We start from the raw sequence: 16,052 nt of genomic DNA, 5'->3' as shown, positions 1-16,052 counted from the left end.
CTATATGACTATATGGACGCCGCGCCGCGGATTTTCGTTGATCGATTTGCGTGTTAGACGAGCCGAGGATTATATATATATCTGGCTTCCCCCCTCTCTTTTCTTCGTTTCTTTTCTTTGCTCTGATTGCACTTATGTTAGATACCAGTTGTTTTGTCAAAATATCCAGATAATTATTCGAGATTGAGCCTTTTTATTTATGTAATTGTAGCGGAGGGATCTCAGGAGGAGGAGTGAGGTCGTGAGGTTGCGGTTCAGAGGGATGAAAAGAATGGCGAAGTTACGTCGATATGGAGTTTGGACTGGGTTGTAGGAGAAATATATGCACTGTCATGTAAAGGAAAGGCTCTTTGTGAGGATGTGATACAGGAGCACAATAAAAATGGTATTTTCTTACGAGGAGACTATGCATTACTGGCAAGACATGGTGACGGTTGTCACTGGTCCGTTGAATTTATCACTTTATTTATTGCTATTTTCAAAAATGATGAGATTCTCGAAAAAGAAAAAAAGTTTTGACACGCCAGATGCCAGCCCGATCTCAGCCTGCGCCATCTGAGACAACCCACGACTATCGACGAAACAACCTATGACGTTGATCGTCATGGCCCCCTGAGTGCGGACTCGGAGGTCTTTTTGCGGGGCCCAAAACTTTTTAATTTTTTTTTGGATTCTCATCATTTTTCGAAATAGCAATAATTTTGTACAATTCACTATGAACGAACTTTTCAAAAATGACTCCGGCGTAGAAATAAATCCCGTACTCTCTGGCTGGGAGTCGAACCCAGCTTTCGCGCGTACTTCATCTTTTTGACCAATATGACAGGCGCGTGTACTAACCGATATACTACCAGAGAAGTTGTCTATGTGTCTAATAAAGTAACTTCATTGCCGAATGATTATGGTACACACACGAGGCCCTCGGACCGGTCCCCCCGTAGCTAGGCCTTCGACTTAGTTTCTATCTTCCAACCAACTAACCGACAAAACGTGCTGGGATAGCTGGTTAGGCGATTAACTTTCTCGCTGCTCTACACACGCCTTTGCTTCTGACCCAGAAGGTATAACGCTGGACGGAACCTTTGTGAAGAACGTTCTACGACTCATGCTATATACTTAATCTCATCCAGGGACAGCCCTCAAGATGAACTTTCAGGTCATCGTTTAAGTATTTGAGTCTAATATCTTCCGATCACTGATCTTTTGTGAGCTGTTCGTAACCCTGGAACGATCTTAAAAAGAGCGAAACAAGCCGCCCTTACCGCAGCCAGATGGCCCTCCCGAATTGCCTGGACTCGATCACTGGTTATCTCATGGATTCGGTGCTCCGTTGTGTTGCCCTGAGAGCTATGATAATGGGTCGAGCAGAACGAACGGATGCGGCTAATTATACTGGGACCTTTAATGTCTGCTTTTAAGAAATCAAGAGTGTAACTGAGGATCATCAGCGGTTGAAGTACAAGAGCGACGACGTGCGAAGACCTAAACGGAGCTGCACCTGTGTCAAGGTTCGTTTCATTATCTCGTATCTCAAGCTTTCATGACATAATATTACAGTCTTCTGGTGGGCGTCCTACTCTCACAACCTCGAAGCGCTGCTCTCAATGTCTTAATTGCATTTACTGCTTCATCGAATGTGCGTCAAAGGCACAGGACAAAGACCATAGGGAGGAGCGTAAAGCAATATGGAAATGCCGTAGTGGTATGCATATTCCTATTAATGATTCATGTCGCTGATCATAGGTAGATATACAGCGCCAATCTGTCTCCACGACTCTGGACTTCAATGAACCTCATCGAAGATTTTAACAACCAAAATTCGAAGGAGCACCACAGTAAAATACGCAAGTTGCGCCGGAAGTATATCATGCAGATCTCCCTAGTACTCCAAAACAATCTTTCTTTGCCATAGCTATGGATTATGCGCAGAATAAGGGGCCGTGAGTCGTTTGGATGACTATCTCCCACGGTTCTGCAAAGTTTGTTACTTACGGCGTATTCGCCGTCAGCATTAGAAGCCAAGTGGAGCTAGGAACTTCCAACGTTGATATTACAAATGGGTGCTCGTATTTATAACGGTAAATCACCGGTATACACGTTCTTCAGCGTCCTATATCACTGTAAGTACTGTATCAGTAAGCATGGCAAGATATAGTGTCCTTAGGAGGCTAAAGCACCTCGAAGATCTGTCATGGCAGTCATGTCCATCAAATAATAGAAGAGGATAAAGAGGAAAGTGTCCGATGAATAGGTCCATCATCACACCTATAGAACAAGAGACAAGGAAAGAAAGAGGAGGGAGAGAAACGTCCATTGAATAAGTCCATCACAATCCATCACATTCAACACAAAAGAGGAGAGAAAACGTTCCGATCAAAATGTTCATTTCGCCACAAAAGTGGTCACATGGAGGGAACCAAGTCTGTCAATACGTGTACAGGGTACCTAAATGAGTGCAGACCACGATCAGTAACCACGAGCCAGATGGTCAATCTGGCGCACTCACGATGCCACCTGAACTCGAACGACAAGCCGCTTGCTTTCCAATTCCGTAGATCGGCGTTAGTGACAGGCCCATGGTCCGTTAAAACAGAGCTGAGGCTTCCATACTCCTCTATCAGGTTGACGGGCCACCCGTCTCTATAAATCACCCCAATTTGGACCTGCTTGACGGTCGAATCTACAGTTCTGCGATTCTGAATCATCAGTAGAGCCGCATTCGCTAGTTGGCTTTTCCTGCTCGCTATAAGATTGCTCTCGACACACGGGTAACAGTGGATTTCCAGTTTGAATGTTTCCAAATGAGGACAAGGAACAGCACCGTCGTAGCTCGGAGTGAATGATCGCAGAACGGCAACGGCTCCATCTGTCTCCACATCCGACAAAGGTTCTGGCATAGCGTGCAAGCCGACTACAATTATCTCGGGCTCTTCTTTTATTTCGATGGTGCGAAGGTTGTGACAGGAATGCATGGCTGCAATGAAGGCGTTGGTGTCCAGTCGGAACAAGTGTATAGTAGACATGCTGATGGACGTGAGAGTGGTGCGGGAGCGGCCAATTGCTGGGATGATACAAGGCATGCTGAAGGCGATGTGAAAGTCAAATTTAAGTTCCTCGAGATGAGGAAGGTCGGAGGCCATTAGGATGATAGTGTCATCGGTGTCCAAGTGGCGCAGGGTAGTATGCGTGACAACGGGATGAACAAATGTGTCCAGGAAGAGATTCGTACGCGAGAAATGCGTTCCTCCGGATCGTCAGCTTCTCCAGCCACTGGGATGTTGTGAGTACATATTGCAAAAATCCGAATACCTGCAGCCCACATGTGATATCGTATTGTAATGAGTACTCCGTGAGGTGTTCAAATACTGGAAAGAAGACTGGTCCGCCCCACTGAGTGAAATGCTGCAGTCGCAGTGCGCTACAGAGCATAACGGATAGATTCGTGCCGTCGATTTCATAGTACAAGGGGTCGGATTGAATGTCGCGTGCGTAGTTATCGGAAAGGATGATGCGCATCTCCTCAAGGGTATCGAGATGGTATGACAGTGGGATGAAGAAATTCAAAAAGCTGGAATGAAATTCATATGTGACGGAACGCCAACGGGGAGAGGTGTGTAGGAATGTTTGGAACACGGTAAGGAACCGCGAAGAAGGATCGGACACATCTTGGATTTCGCCCTGGGATTTCCAGTATACATTGAGTGGGTGCCCGCTGGTGCGGCTGATCGCCAACTCGAGAAGTCGAGGGTCGAAGGAATTATCGGGGGAAACATCAACGATGAAGTTAGACCAAAGACTAGAGCAGGATTGGGCAACGGCTCTCCATTTCTTGTTCACAAACGTCAAGACCCAGGGTGGCGAGTCAAGTTTGTTAACGACGTATGGGGAGGATGACGCCTCTTTAAAGATATTTAAGAGGAGCTCGGGGGCAAGGGATTCAATTGGAGAGGACGTAGGGGAATGATTACTATCGGTTGCGAGGATGACAGTTTGCGAAGCACCAGCTGGACTTTCTGTTATAGCCGTCCTGGAGAGTACTGAATTATTTGGGTATTTGAATGATACCACAACAACGTACATGATTTTAGCGTAGCACAGCTAGATGCCGGGATACACAAGACAGAAATACACGGGTAACAGTGGGCCTGGGTACAACCATGCAAGTGAGTTTGTGTTATATCCAATCGATATTGACACAAACCTTTTGTGTGAATTTCGTAGTATACAGCACCGACTAGGTGGATTTATACAGTGAAGGAGGGAGGGGAAGAATGAGAGACTCTGCTTGCGAGCTGAGGGTATTTAAGCATTTGAGAAGGATCGCGGATATTACCAAGACTGACCTTTGTTAACGTCGAATCAAGTCAGGTGAGACGGGGATCAAGTAAGCGTAATGAAGAACTTCGATATTGTTTACTCGCCGTCGAATTGCTAGGCGACGAAAAAAGGTTTAAAACTTTTTGAGGGTATAAAATGTGCCAGAAAAACACGCTGACACACTTTTTTTGAGACGCCGATACGGCAAATCTATTGTGAGGTTAGCTCCATGGCCGCATTGATAGACTAAGTAGCAGGCTGTTAGCTTACATATCCGTAAGAATTCTACAAACCCGTTTTCAGCGATTTAAAGACCGCCTGGAGACGCCGCGTTTTCTGTTGTTAGTAACAGATGTTACTAGCTTCTTGAGAGATACAATGGACACTCCCGACAGGACTCACTCGATCCATATGAACGCCCCCCCCTGGTCTTCCAGAACCACAAGAAATTTACCAGGACGCGAGCCCATTGCTAGTATATTATTCCCTGCTAACACACGATGAGAAGAACTATTTAGAAACAAAAATTTGCACAAGCGAATACCATCTCGTAGATACGATATGCCCTCGATGCACAGTTACTCGTAAGTCGTTATGAGACGAGACTTTGGTGGATCAGACCCAAAAAGGATATCTGAAATCATTAAATTGTTTGTAAAAACCAATTAAGGCTCACAGTAATAATATATCGTAGGAGAGATCCAGTAAACGTTCGCCGTCCTAGTCTTTTAGGTTGTTCCTAAATGGCACGGGCAACAGCAGTCGTGCCTGAGTGCCGCGTCCCCTTAACGTGTTCTATGGTGAATGACGGGTCCTTCAAGTGCGAAATAATTGATAAATTTCCCCAAGGGTAATCTGAACAGAAAAAAACGCGTCCAACGCGTCGTTTAAAGCCATAGTAGATGATGGAAAGAAAGAAGCCTTCGGCTATCGGAGTTCGAAACTCCAGTAAATCTGCACTGCCACCAAAAAAACTGGTGCGTATCCAAGCCAGTTGCATCTTCTAGAGTGCTTCGAACAGTCACTATGCATTCAAATATTGTCTTGTCATATGTTATGTATCCGGTAGAATTTGAGATTTACAGTAAATCTTATATTGTGGTTGACTTTCTGCATACTGATCTGAGATCTCAAGTAGACCTGTCCGCCCCTTGTTTCGCATCTCGGATCTGGCCCTTCAGGTTCGAATCATTCATGGACTGGTCGACAAGACCAGTTTTTCTGTCGCTTTTCTTCGCGTCGGTCTTGCCGGTGTCAACGCCGCTTCTTTGGGCTTTATTTCCCCACACGTCTTCCGGAGGACCTCCCCATCCTCCTGAAGATGTCGCTATATGAAGGCTAATGAGAAATGGGCCCATGATAAAATGAGCGGGAACATGCATACTGTCTCCTTCAGGAGGGTAGTTCGTAGTCGCGAAGTCAAAGGTGGCAGCTAGTTGTAGATCTAATCAGCTCCTTCATTCCGAAGACAAGGTAAGTGGCTCACAATCATCAACGAGAGAATCTTTGAAATGTGCTCGTCCGAATTCGTCGCTCATGATCGTCGTAGTTGAAAGTAAAATGAAAGGGGGGGAACTCGAGGAACTAGATGACGTTCAACATGCGAAATGACGTTTCGATGATGTCATTTCCTTAATGCGAGGGCACGAGGGTAAAATACTATCCTAGAAATTATCGAGTGTCCGTACCGGTATATTTCGGCTATCATCGTCGTTGCAAAAGGGCAAGATAATGGAGGTATTCCCTTTGAAAACAAAATGGCATTGAGTGGATAGTTTTAGGCTTACATGTGTAGAAGCTTCCCTACGCGCCCACAGAGTGTCTCGTCTTTGGGAACTTTGAGGGGGAATGGTTTAAGACGTATCATGGACATCGGTACCACTAAGGGCAGTCAAAATGTAGTGAATACCGGATTCATCACGAATGCTGGCAAGGAAACACGAAATTTCGCCGCTCCCAAGTAATCTGTGAACACTGATATTATATAAATTGAGAAATTTCAAGATGCAAGAATAAGTACAAGCCGGTACATTTGAACGCAATGTAACAAAAAAAGCGTCGTTACAAGCTGGTAACAAGGATATTTTCGTATCTGAAAAGACGGGTCCCAGCTTAAGCAGGAACGCAAACCGGTTTATGCTTCCTGGTAGCTGGTCAGAAAGGGTGACGAGACTAGAGAACAACGGAACTCACTTCCAATGGGCCCTCTGGCATTCGGGTCCACAATCTAAAAAAAAAAACAGTGAATATTAGACGAGCGAGAAATATGATGAGATATGCCTTACAAGCCACGTTCTTGCAGCGGCCGCACTTCTGCAGCTTCATATCCCGCTTCTCACACGCTGCACAGGCATCCGACGCGATCACCACGTTCCTCTCAAATGTAACCCTCCCATCCGCCTCATACCGAACGTATCCTATATCCAATACCTCCTTCCTCGTATCCCCGCCCTCGATACCGAACATCTTCAGTAGCTGCGCATTCTCGTGATCGTTCTTAAACAAGATAGCGAGGTTGTCTCGCGCAGCCTCCACATCATTGCAGATGAACCGATCCCAAGGCTCACGTGCATGAGCGATGTTAGAGTACGGTGGATGGGTGGCAGCAAGATCTAGAGCTTCGCGGTAACGTTTCATGGCGGTGGGTCTGTCCTTCGCATCCCAGGCGAGCAGCCCGAGCGTCAGCCCAGCAGTGATCTGCGTGCCCTTCAGGTAGAGCTTGGCTTTATCAGTACGAAAACGGGGGTGCTCGCTATTGGAATTCGGACGGTAGCTATAAAGAAGTTTGTACGCGTCCGGCGAATTTTCTGACCGGCACTATTAACAAAGAACTCGTAGAAAAACATATTCAACGACGTACCTTTGGTCTTTCCAACTGCTGGATCCTTGAAGAATCCAATGAAGTTCCTCCATGCTCCACCTAACGTCTCCGTTGGAAAGGTGTTATCAGGCATCGAGCCGCTAGGTATTGGCATCTGCGCCGTGACGTTTTCATCCTTAACGATCTTTTTGATAGCTTTCTGGTAATATTCAAAAGTCTTATCGACATCGCCTTGGGCGTAAAACCTCTCAGCCTGAACGAAGAAATTCCATCCGCCGGACATAGTGTTATAGGCAACGTCGTGATGGTTGGTTGTTAAGATGTGAAAATAGTAAGGAACTTCGGTCCGTAAATGCCGAGTACTTGGTGGCTGTGCCCTCGCGGCCGTTTTATCCACAGTTGCCTCCAATTCGCCCTCTGTTACCGTGACGTGACCCCCCAAAAAGGTAGTCACCTAATGAACTGGTTCGCGAGTGCTAAGTCGCGTGAAGTCCTGGCAGCGGGGTGGCATCCAAGAGAAGTCTCTTCAGAGCTTACAGTATTTTTTTTTTTCAGTTGGTAACAATAGTTTTATATTTATGCAAAAACCATAGCTAAGAAGATGTTACACTGACACTACAAGCTTACAACTACCAGAACTAAGAATAAAGCAAATAAATATACATACTTATATTCTCTCATGAGCTAAACGTCGGTCCCAGAGCAGCACCACGGTCCGCCAACTATGATATGTCAATCATGACGGTCGGCTCCGTCTAGGCGATAGCTGTGCCCCCGCTGATAGCCCTGATTCTGGGCTTCTTGAGTTGCGATGTGCGAGGGTGATTGACTTGTGGGGCAGAGTGGCGGCGGGAGTGGGAAGTAGCTGATGGGAGATGACGGCGGCGGTGCGCATCGTCATCGTCGTCGTCGGTGATGGCGAAGGGGATCGTGGTGGGAGAGTGGGAGAGAGATGGTGGCAGCAGGTGGCACACTGAGCGAGTTGAGCTGACCCGTGGTTGTGTGCCAGCTCGCCAGACGACTACCTCTTTAGGACTCACGTGGCGGCTGTGCTGGAGGGCGAATTTTCAGAAACTTTTATCCACTCCCACGCTCGTTGTCCACATGGAACTGTAGCATCCATACATCGAAATCAATCATAAAGTGCTCATGAAATCCTTCATTAAGATTAATGAAACGGATGATAAAGATTTTCGGTGATGGGTGAGGTACTGATAATCAAACATCAAGCGAGTTTGATTTCAAATTTAATCCCGATTCCCAGAATCCCCACCAAAGTGACCAAACAACCTTTGTCTGAAGCACGGACCCCGTCAGTACTCAGGGAATCTAGCGTCTAGCGTAGAATACTTCTGTGCATGAACAAAACGTAAGTATAGAGATCCAAAGCCAGACTTGCCATGGAGTAGAATAATGCCGCCACCAAGTCGTCAAGTTTTCGACCTGATCCGCCAGCGTGAGGGACTGACCACTGCAACCTCTGCCAACATGGAAGCGAGTTCAAAGGATAGCCGGTCATTTTCGACTCAGAACTGCGACTGTAATCAGGTTGGACCACTAAAAAGCAGAGAACATCCTCGGAGGTAATGAAATTCACCCGAAGAACGTTAACGTTATCGCCACATTTCGCGCAGAGATATCATACGGTATTTTGGCGCCTGAATTTTTGAAGACGCATGAAGAGGGGCACCTTCAGATGAAAAGAATTCTCGGTGGAGACCCAGTTCGAGAGGCCGAAGGGATTACGCCGTGAATGAAGCGGACAATCATGCGCCAACATCCTCAGCGAAGAGACAACAGGAAGCCGGGGTCGGGTCGGATTCACCAGTGATTATCGATTAGAACTGAGTTTGCTCCGAGTTCAGGTGATAAATGAATAATTAACTCGCCGTAGTGACGGTCCAGAGTTGCACGACATGTTTTAAATGCAAGTGATCGGCGTTTTTAAGCGAGGTCAATGGAAAACGCCACAACATCTAAAGGCTCTCACCAGCGCGTGCTACTGTATGCAGAGACGATAAAACATTCCCATGGCTGCTATTCTGAGAGCTTCCTTGCACAACGAGTTCGCCACGTTTGCGGCGCGTACATTCTCGTCGTATGAACCTAACATATTTAGGATTCGTTGTACACTGCCAGAAGACACCGACGTCCGAGAAAACTGAGTTTCTTTTCCGTAGGAAAGCAAGAATCAGAGACTTCAGTAGCGAAGAGAAGATTTTGAAAGCAACAAAGAAAAACTGATTGGTAGTCATGGAGCAAACGACGACTCGTGGCAGGTCTTTGGAGTCAAGCTTTTTGATAGGAAATCTTCTTCAGTTCATATAGAAGCTACACGTGGCGAGAGGAATCCAAGAGAGTCGAGGAATCACCGCTACAGGACTGGTCCTCGTGGTTCAAAATTAACTCAATGTCGGAGCACCGCCACTCGAACGGGCCGGCCTGCTTATCCGCTTCACTGCATTTGCCGGAATACCACTTTTGATGATAATTGGCTCGTAAGACTCATACAAAGGAAATGTGAGTAATAGAAGCCGAAAACAGAACGTTCATTGAGATATACAGTCACAATATACATAAAGTCGTACATAAAAACAATATCATTAGCTACCACGCCCGCATCAGTATGGGCATTGAGCATCCGAATAGATGGTAGCATCCCCAGGACCTTTCTGGAGTGGGTTGCATCCAGGAAGCTTGGCAAGCGTGCCCTCAGTATCCTCATTGACTACGGCATTGATCTTGCATTGGTTAGCCGTGTCAGCGCTGATGATATTGAACACCGAGCAAGCATTGAAGACGCCTAATAGAGCGAGTGAGTATGGATCGCATAGGAGGGTAGTCCTAAATCTCTTACCGTTAATAGTATCGTTATCAGGGTCGTTACACTGGTCGATCGCACGTTGGAGAGCGCTTAATGAGGTGTGATGAGATATGGAAAGGAAAGAAGGGAAAGAAGACCATACTCGACATCCCATCCGTTCTGGAAATCACCGTGCCATCCGTATCCTGTCGGGTCACTATTGGATTACAGTAAGTAAGCGGAGCGTTAACTGGGTGCCGGGGCTGAACATACCCATGAGCCTAGGGAAGAAAGCGTCAGGAAAAGGAAAACGTGAGAGTAGTAGAAAAGCCTACATAAACAAATGGCCATCCATCACTCTCGCTCCACCTTCCAGCGAAGTCATGAATATCCCAGGTGATCTCGTAGAAGAGCTTCATGAGACCAACGGGGTGCGTGGAGGGACAGTCGCCATTGTCCAACTGGGATAAGAACGCAACGTGGGATTTATGGTCAGAGCTGTCCACATTCTGTCGTGAGCCGAGTCAGTGCTCGGAAGAGAAAAGAGTAACAGCGAGGTAGGTATACTGACAACGCCATCCCAGCATGCAGGGAAATGCAACCTAGATTGGAATCCGGCCTCGCAATCGGTGTAGGGGAATCCGCCGGTTCCTGTCAATCACGGCATCAGGAACAACGTCACCCAGGAAAGGATGAATAGGGAAACAGACCTCCATAGTCGGGGTTACTCGTCGTGTAGCGCAAGCAGACCCAAGCGATAGCACGTTCGGCGAGTTCGGCTTGAGTGCCCAAGCCAGTGGGGTATCTAAAGGAAATGATAAGCTGAGACACTATGGAAGCGAAAGTTGAACTTACTGGAAACTACGCTTCCTCGGGTCTCCGGTGATCATCCTAAATCCTTCCGGGAAGGCTTTGAGCCCAGGACCGCCGTTAGCAACGTCCATGCTACCACGGTTCTGGTAGTAGATTAAAAGGCCTATATTCTTGTAAGCGCGATTCCGAAATTGAGTTTAAAACATACCGCCGTTAGGAACAGATTCAAACAGTCCCGTTTGAGGGTCCCTGAAATAGAGCTTGGGGAACCCTAGGTAATGGAGTCAGTATTAATTGGTAATCGCTCATTATATACCGTACAGTAATTGGAGAGATCCTGTCCCACTTGACATGAAGTGCATTGAGACTGGCGCATAGTTTGGTAGGTACTGGCAGGCCCGAAGTCTAGACGGGAGGGCGTAAGTAAGCCATTTCAACACCGAGGACAGGTTCAGGACTCACTAGATCCTCCGTGTACAGTCTGAAACGCGTCGGTGTGAGGCACAAACAGGCGAGGACATCAGAAAGTACGTACATGGACATGTTGGGAGGGGTTCGAACCGGGTTGGAGGATAGGGTCCAGACGTTCTGCTAGTCGTTGAGTAAACGCGACAGAAAGCACCGGAGCGAAAAGAACCTTGAACGAGCGGCAGCGTGCATGGGAGCCTAAACCATGCATTGACGCTGACGGCGACCAAGAGAAGAGAGAGAAGAGAGCGCATCGTTAGACTGAAGTAACAGTAGCTTGAGGTGCTGAGGATGAGTTGTATCCGCGAGCCTTTTTAAAGCAGACTGTCTACCAGAAGGGGGAAGCAAAACAGGCCTTGCTATGAGCACCTGGGATTGCAGCCATATGCGCAGACAGTAGAAGATCCGGGACTAGAGGCGATTGTGGAAATATTTTCGGTAAATGGATTAACATGGAAGCCAGGAATTGGCAGCAAACGGAATCAGAGAGTGCGGATGGACTGGCGCCGAATTCGACGGGTGCCACGCTATTAACGAGCGCGACAGCGCCAGTATTAGTGAAGCCTTCTTCAAGCATCCCACCAAGAGGCGCAATATTGTTCGGTTTGCAACGTCAGAGATCAGAATGACGTCGACCCGTTTAGTGCTCGCACAGTTCCAAACTGGGAAGAAATGAAGAAATTGAATGCGAACGATCCGAGCTTGCCAGAGTTCTATCTAGAGATTCATGTGTATACGCTCCCATGGATAGCTAGAATCATATGTTCGTAGCACTAGCCGTGACGGTGTGGCAGAGATGGTCGAGCCTGGTGACAGCGCTTGAATACTACTAACCGTTAAACGAACAGGTGCCAATAAGCTACTTCAGCAGCATGATATGTTTCCAGTCAGTCAGGTGTGTGAATACTACGAAGGCGAGGAGTCGTAAAATCACCACAGATCTTCCTAGCGCCGTGTCATAGTGGTGGTGAAAAAGGAAAGTTTAAGGTTTATGTCAGCAGGATGATGAGATACAAATCAGTTCCCACGCCTAGTTAAGGCTTATCTGGCCGTATCACCTCCACCTGACGCTTAAAATCTTTGAATACCGACGAAATCACAGGGTCATAAAGGGAACTCTAGCAATTTAGTACCGTCAAACCGGAGCTTTGTTGCAATTTTTGCGTACATTTGGATCCTCGGGGAACAGGAATCTGAACAAAGCTAAACTTAAACGCTCAGAACCAATGCCTGGTAGGCCCGGACCCCTCGACGCGTTCTTGGCGACTCCATCATCTCCTATGTCTATTGACCATGTGCATCTCTTAAAGGATTAAAATTCATAGAATACACCCAAGCTCGCCACCGGAGCTACAAGCGGTCAACGTGCACCATCAGAGCCTTCCAGAGTGTCATAACTTGCCAGCGACGTATAGGCTTGCTACTTCGCAACTCTGTTTGTATGGGAATTTTACCTTCAACGACCGGAAATTAACATCGGCGGAGTTTCTGACGCTGAAGCTGTTTATGACAGGTCGACGACCGCTGCCGACTAAGTCCTTCTTCCTCGTTTAAATTACAGAGAGACGCGCTTGCTCCAAAATACGCTTACTTCCGATAAGCCGGAGGAACAATATACGAGTATGTCCCCTTGTTATGTCAATTCGCGTCTTTTTCTCGCTGTTCTTCTTTCGCATTTTTGTGGCAGAACATGATAACTCGCCTCGTGCAGCTATATCCGGCACTTGCATTCCAAGCTCTCGCAAGAACGAGTATATCGGGGTAGGATCACACCCGCGTGCTTTTAGGGTGCATGTGAGGTTTCGGTATAGACGAAAACGCCGTGCTGAAATGGCAATACTGTCGCGTCGACGATCAGTTATCCGATATTGCAAGGAATGTTACGAACAGGAGCCCCATAGGAAGAGACACGTTTTTTCTTGTCAAAAAACTGACGGAAGTGGAAAAATCAGGTGCTATGGGGAGTACATCCTTTCGGATAGGTCTTTCGCGCTAATTTCGCACTACGGTCTCCAGCAAGTAACTGCCCCGTGAAGACGTGTCATACGCGTTTTGTCTCTGTAAAATATTTGTTAGATCTTATAAATATCATTTCGCGTGTATCCGACGCGTCATTTGACAGAGTCTGGGAAGGGAAACTACTGCCACCTCCTTGGAACGGCTCCTCGGTTAACAAATGAACGCCTCGTGCTGCTACATTTCAATTCTATATTTTATTTGTGTTCTTTCCATGCTATACCATATTCGCCGTGATCATCTCTTCAGTTGGGAAATTCATGCAGGGAACTAACATTTCTATTAGCAGGCCAGGCAGCTGGGTGGTCACTGATCAGCATTTGATCAGCTCTAATAGCTACTCAGGCGAATGAAGGTGCGAATCCTTGAAGACCTATAGATAAAAGAATAAGATTCTTTTTTTTCTTCCCAGAGGACGTCCTAGGTGATAATCTACTTAAGTATTTGAGTTGACCCTGATGTGAAGCATCGGGACGGAAGGACCGGATGTTTCACACGCTCTTCCTCTTTCGTACCATCATCGTCCGCGTGTGCGGGGATTGATGCGACTGCTCCACGTACTGAATTGTACAATGAAATCCAGGGTCAGATATGCTTTCTTGGATAACGACTGCCAGCTCTCATCAAGCTCACTTTTCATATAGCAACAAGAATCCTCTAGCACGAGTATAGTCACCTCCCCTGTTACCCTCTGATCATGGACCCATGTGCTGGAGACCGCTTTCGCTCGGGAAAACTGCGTCTTCCATCTCTTTCTCACCGATTTTCCGTACTCCTTCATGACATATCTGATCATCTGAGACTCTCATCGAGTCACCGGATTCCGTCGGAACTCTCCAGAAAATTAAACGTCTTGGAAGTGATATGAATGAGGAGTATGTGCATGTTGTCTCCGCTTTTCATGTGGAAAGCTGATCTTAAAGCATTTGCTACAGGAGTCTGATTCTCAGCTGTACCGTTCCTATCCGGGAACACCAGTGCCGCGTGAAATTTGGATCACGGAATGCAGATGCGAGATCTGTATATCTCAGGAACGCTGGCTTGGCGGTTCCTTTCGTTTTTAGCTTGATGGTTCACGTATTTTCAATTACGGATTTTACCTGTCGCCTTGATCTTCCTTTATTAGCGTCAGGACGAGGCAAATAAGCACAACGACTCAGAAAAGGCAGCCGTCCTTTTGTTTATTATCAGGTTAATGCCTCCTTCCTGCTTTGTTTTTACAACGTATATGACCACATCTAACTTACTGTGCAGAGTGTGTTGAATCACAGTTAGCGTTCGCTGTTAATGCCGGCATTCGCTTCATCTGCCACAGTTGTTAATAAGGTAGGGCTAAAAAAATCAGTATTAATTAACCTCGGTTTATTAACATTGTTATTAACACGTTAATAACATGTTAATAACAAGGGACCTTAATACATCTTGTGAATAAAGGTGAATAAATCAGGCTCCTATGGCCGCTGTGCTGACTCATTCCCTCTCATTCCGCCGCCAGATGCTTAATACTTTGTCAGGCACGAAAAGTGTAAGGGATGTGAATTTCTATAGGCTCATGATTGCGTCATTCCTTTAGCTTTATTTACCTATTCCTTCGGACGACTACGTATGCGCCGTTTTTTGGCCCTTTTCATAACTTTATCTAGGATTTCTACCACCATGTCGTGTCTTTGACTCTATCTACCTTGGAAATATACACCTGAATCGTACTCAGTCTTGGGTTGAAGACCCGTCCCGTGGCAGATCCTTTACAAAAAGCCATACCTTTCTTGCTGTCGCCGCTACAAGATCGGACCAGAAACATGAATCTTGACCCTTCTTCCTGCACCAGCCTCAGAAGCAGGTGCTGCATCAATGTTTTCGCAATTGCCGGAGTTACCAATGTCATGGAGTCTTGTCAACACCATCTGGAAACACGTTAAGAGGGACAAGACAAGGCCAATTGAGTTAATCTACAAGCGGTTCTGGATTTGTTAACCAATTTTTTGCTGTTCCCTTGTTAGAAATCGCTTTTTTCACATGTTATTCGCATTATTTCACAAGAAAATTATTAACTGTTAATAGCCTGGTGAATAAATACCCTCTCGCGACCTGATGTTAAATAACATATTATTAACAGGACCGGGAATTATTAGCCCTACCTTAGAACTTGTTAACGTAGTGGCAGAATGAGCAAGCACGAGGCCTCTTCAATCATAAAAGCAGATAATTGCGCGGACGGCGATATCAACGCTTCTTCAGTGGGGTTTACTCATGATGCTGCTGATGGCTGATTTAGAACCTCCGGTCCATTCAGCCTATACTCACGGTACCAATCAAAGGTCTCAGGTGGGGCTGATATTTCGGGGGTCCCACCCCACAAAAATGACATGCTTTTACAAGTCTAGTAGCAGTACAGCGTAGCCCTAGGAGCTCTCCATGGTTTTCTGAATGTACGATATTATTGGGATGACCGATACACGCACTTTTCATAGGAGCCCTTGTGGCACAAATTGTGTGTTCATTCATATTATCTGTTTAGACTCAGGAAGCACAAGAAAAATTGTTGATTGTCGGAAGCACCCAACTTTCGAAATTGGCAGCATGTATTAAATTTTCACAGACACGGTGGATCTTTGGTAATGTACCGGTTTATACATGACGAGGTTGGGCTGTGACAAGTATTGTGCGCGAAAACTGGGTTCGACTCCCAGCCAAAATGATTATGTTGCGAAATCAAGGATTCTCTCTCTCTCTCTCTCTATCGGAGACGTTAGATGGGGCGTCCCCGACTGTCCGTCTGTCCCATTCCTTGGACGGTCGGCGTTATGAGATTAT

At 46.5% G+C, this 16,052-nt stretch overlaps 6 protein-coding genes and 1 non-coding gene across 7 annotated transcripts; 1 reads left to right on the top strand and 6 right to left on the bottom strand.

The window, feature by feature from the left end:
• Positions 1-763: 763 nt before the first annotated feature.
• Positions 764-857, bottom strand: EV420DRAFT_t13. Its single transcript has one exon. It is a non-coding gene; the product is annotated as a tRNA-Asp (tRNA).
• Positions 858-2,145: 1,288 nt separating this feature from the next.
• On the bottom strand, positions 2,146-3,148 carry EV420DRAFT_1664209 (uncharacterized protein). The gene is made up of 2 exons (XM_060478954.1): positions 2,507-3,148; positions 2,146-2,445 (listed from the first exon to the last, which is right to left on the bottom strand). Exons 1-2 carry the CDS (start codon positions 3,138-3,140, stop codon positions 2,426-2,428), a joined length of 654 nt encoding a protein of 217 aa, XP_060340225.1. The 5' UTR covers positions 3,141-3,148; the 3' UTR covers positions 2,146-2,425.
• Positions 3,149-3,320: 172 nt separating this feature from the next.
• On the bottom strand, positions 3,321-4,357 carry EV420DRAFT_1757948 (uncharacterized protein; the record flags this gene model as incomplete). Its single annotated transcript, XM_060480530.1, has 4 exons — positions 4,344-4,357; positions 4,202-4,292; positions 4,079-4,145; positions 3,321-4,027 (listed from the first exon to the last, which is right to left on the bottom strand). Coding segments are annotated over exons 3-4 (708 nt in total), but the record flags the coding sequence as incomplete, so codon positions are not given.
• A 1,090-nt stretch (positions 4,358-5,447) lies between these two features.
• On the bottom strand, positions 5,448-5,855 carry EV420DRAFT_1634851 (uncharacterized protein; the record flags this gene model as incomplete). The annotated part of the gene is made up of 3 exons (XM_060476379.1): positions 5,448-5,644; positions 5,702-5,749; positions 5,804-5,855. The coding sequence occupies 3 exons, from the start codon at positions 5,853-5,855 to the stop codon at positions 5,448-5,450; spliced, it is 297 nt and encodes a 98-aa protein (XP_060340223.1).
• A 574-nt stretch (positions 5,856-6,429) lies between these two features.
• On the bottom strand, positions 6,430-7,421 carry EV420DRAFT_1634850 (uncharacterized protein; the record flags this gene model as incomplete). Its single annotated transcript, XM_060476378.1, has 4 exons — positions 6,430-6,460; positions 6,511-6,544; positions 6,603-7,124; positions 7,178-7,421. 4 exons carry the CDS (start codon positions 7,419-7,421, stop codon positions 6,430-6,432), a joined length of 831 nt encoding a protein of 276 aa, XP_060340222.1.
• A 2,144-nt stretch (positions 7,422-9,565) lies between these two features.
• On the bottom strand, positions 9,566-11,505 carry EV420DRAFT_1500642 (uncharacterized protein). The gene is given in 13 exon segments (XM_060471026.1): positions 9,566-9,941; positions 9,996-10,051; positions 10,105-10,158; positions 10,254-10,260; positions 10,276-10,450; positions 10,513-10,592; positions 10,652-10,746; positions 10,797-10,917; positions 10,963-11,025; positions 11,076-11,159; positions 11,217-11,235; positions 11,290-11,342; positions 11,392-11,505. The coding sequence occupies 13 exon segments, from the start codon at positions 11,474-11,476 to the stop codon at positions 9,760-9,762; spliced, it is 1,074 nt and encodes a 357-aa protein (XP_060340221.1). The 5' UTR covers positions 11,477-11,505; the 3' UTR covers positions 9,566-9,759.
• A 1,070-nt stretch (positions 11,506-12,575) lies between these two features.
• Positions 12,576-13,298, top strand: EV420DRAFT_1500637 (uncharacterized protein). The gene has a single exon (XM_060471025.1). The coding sequence runs from the start codon at positions 12,858-12,860 to the stop codon at positions 13,254-13,256; it is 399 nt and encodes a 132-aa protein (XP_060340220.1). The 5' UTR covers positions 12,576-12,857; the 3' UTR covers positions 13,257-13,298.
• Positions 13,299-16,052: the final 2,754 nt, after the last annotated feature.

Source organism: Desarmillaria tabescens, assembly GCF_030435595.1.
Source record: "Desarmillaria tabescens strain CCBAS 213 chromosome Unknown EV420scaffold_1, whole genome shotgun sequence".
Lineage (NCBI taxonomy): Eukaryota > Fungi > Basidiomycota > Agaricomycetes > Agaricales > Physalacriaceae > Desarmillaria > Desarmillaria tabescens.
Note: the sequence above shows the minus strand (reverse complement) of the source record. Positions and strands in the feature narration are given on the sequence as shown.

What these genes read in the sequence shown, in the direction of transcription:
- EV420DRAFT_1664209 (XM_060478954.1), bottom strand. Translation starts at nt 3,140, where the DNA reads ATGGCCTCCGACCTTCCTCATCTCGAGGAACTTAAATTTGACTTTCAC. An exon ending in GTTCGAGTTCAGGTGGCATC is followed by an intron (nt 2,446 to 2,506) that starts GTGAGTGCGCCA and finishes GCACTCATTTAG; the next exon opens with GTACCCTGTACACGTATTGA.
- EV420DRAFT_1500642 (XM_060471026.1), bottom strand. Translation starts at nt 11,476, where the DNA reads ATGCGCTCTCTTCTCTCTCTTCTCTTGGTCGCCGTCAGCGTCAATGCA. An exon ending in TGAATCTGTTCCTAACGGCG is followed by an intron (nt 10,918 to 10,962) that starts GTATGTTTTAAA and finishes ACAAGAATATAG; the next exon opens with GCCTTTTAATCTACTACCAG. An exon ending in CAGAACGGATGGGATGTCGA is followed by an intron (nt 10,052 to 10,104) that starts GTATGGTCTTCT and finishes CACCTCATTAAG; the next exon opens with CGCTCTCCAACGTGCGATCG.
- EV420DRAFT_1500637 (XM_060471025.1), top strand. Translation starts at nt 12,858, where the DNA reads ATGTCAATTCGCGTCTTTTTCTCGCTGTTCTTCTTTCGCATTTTTGTG.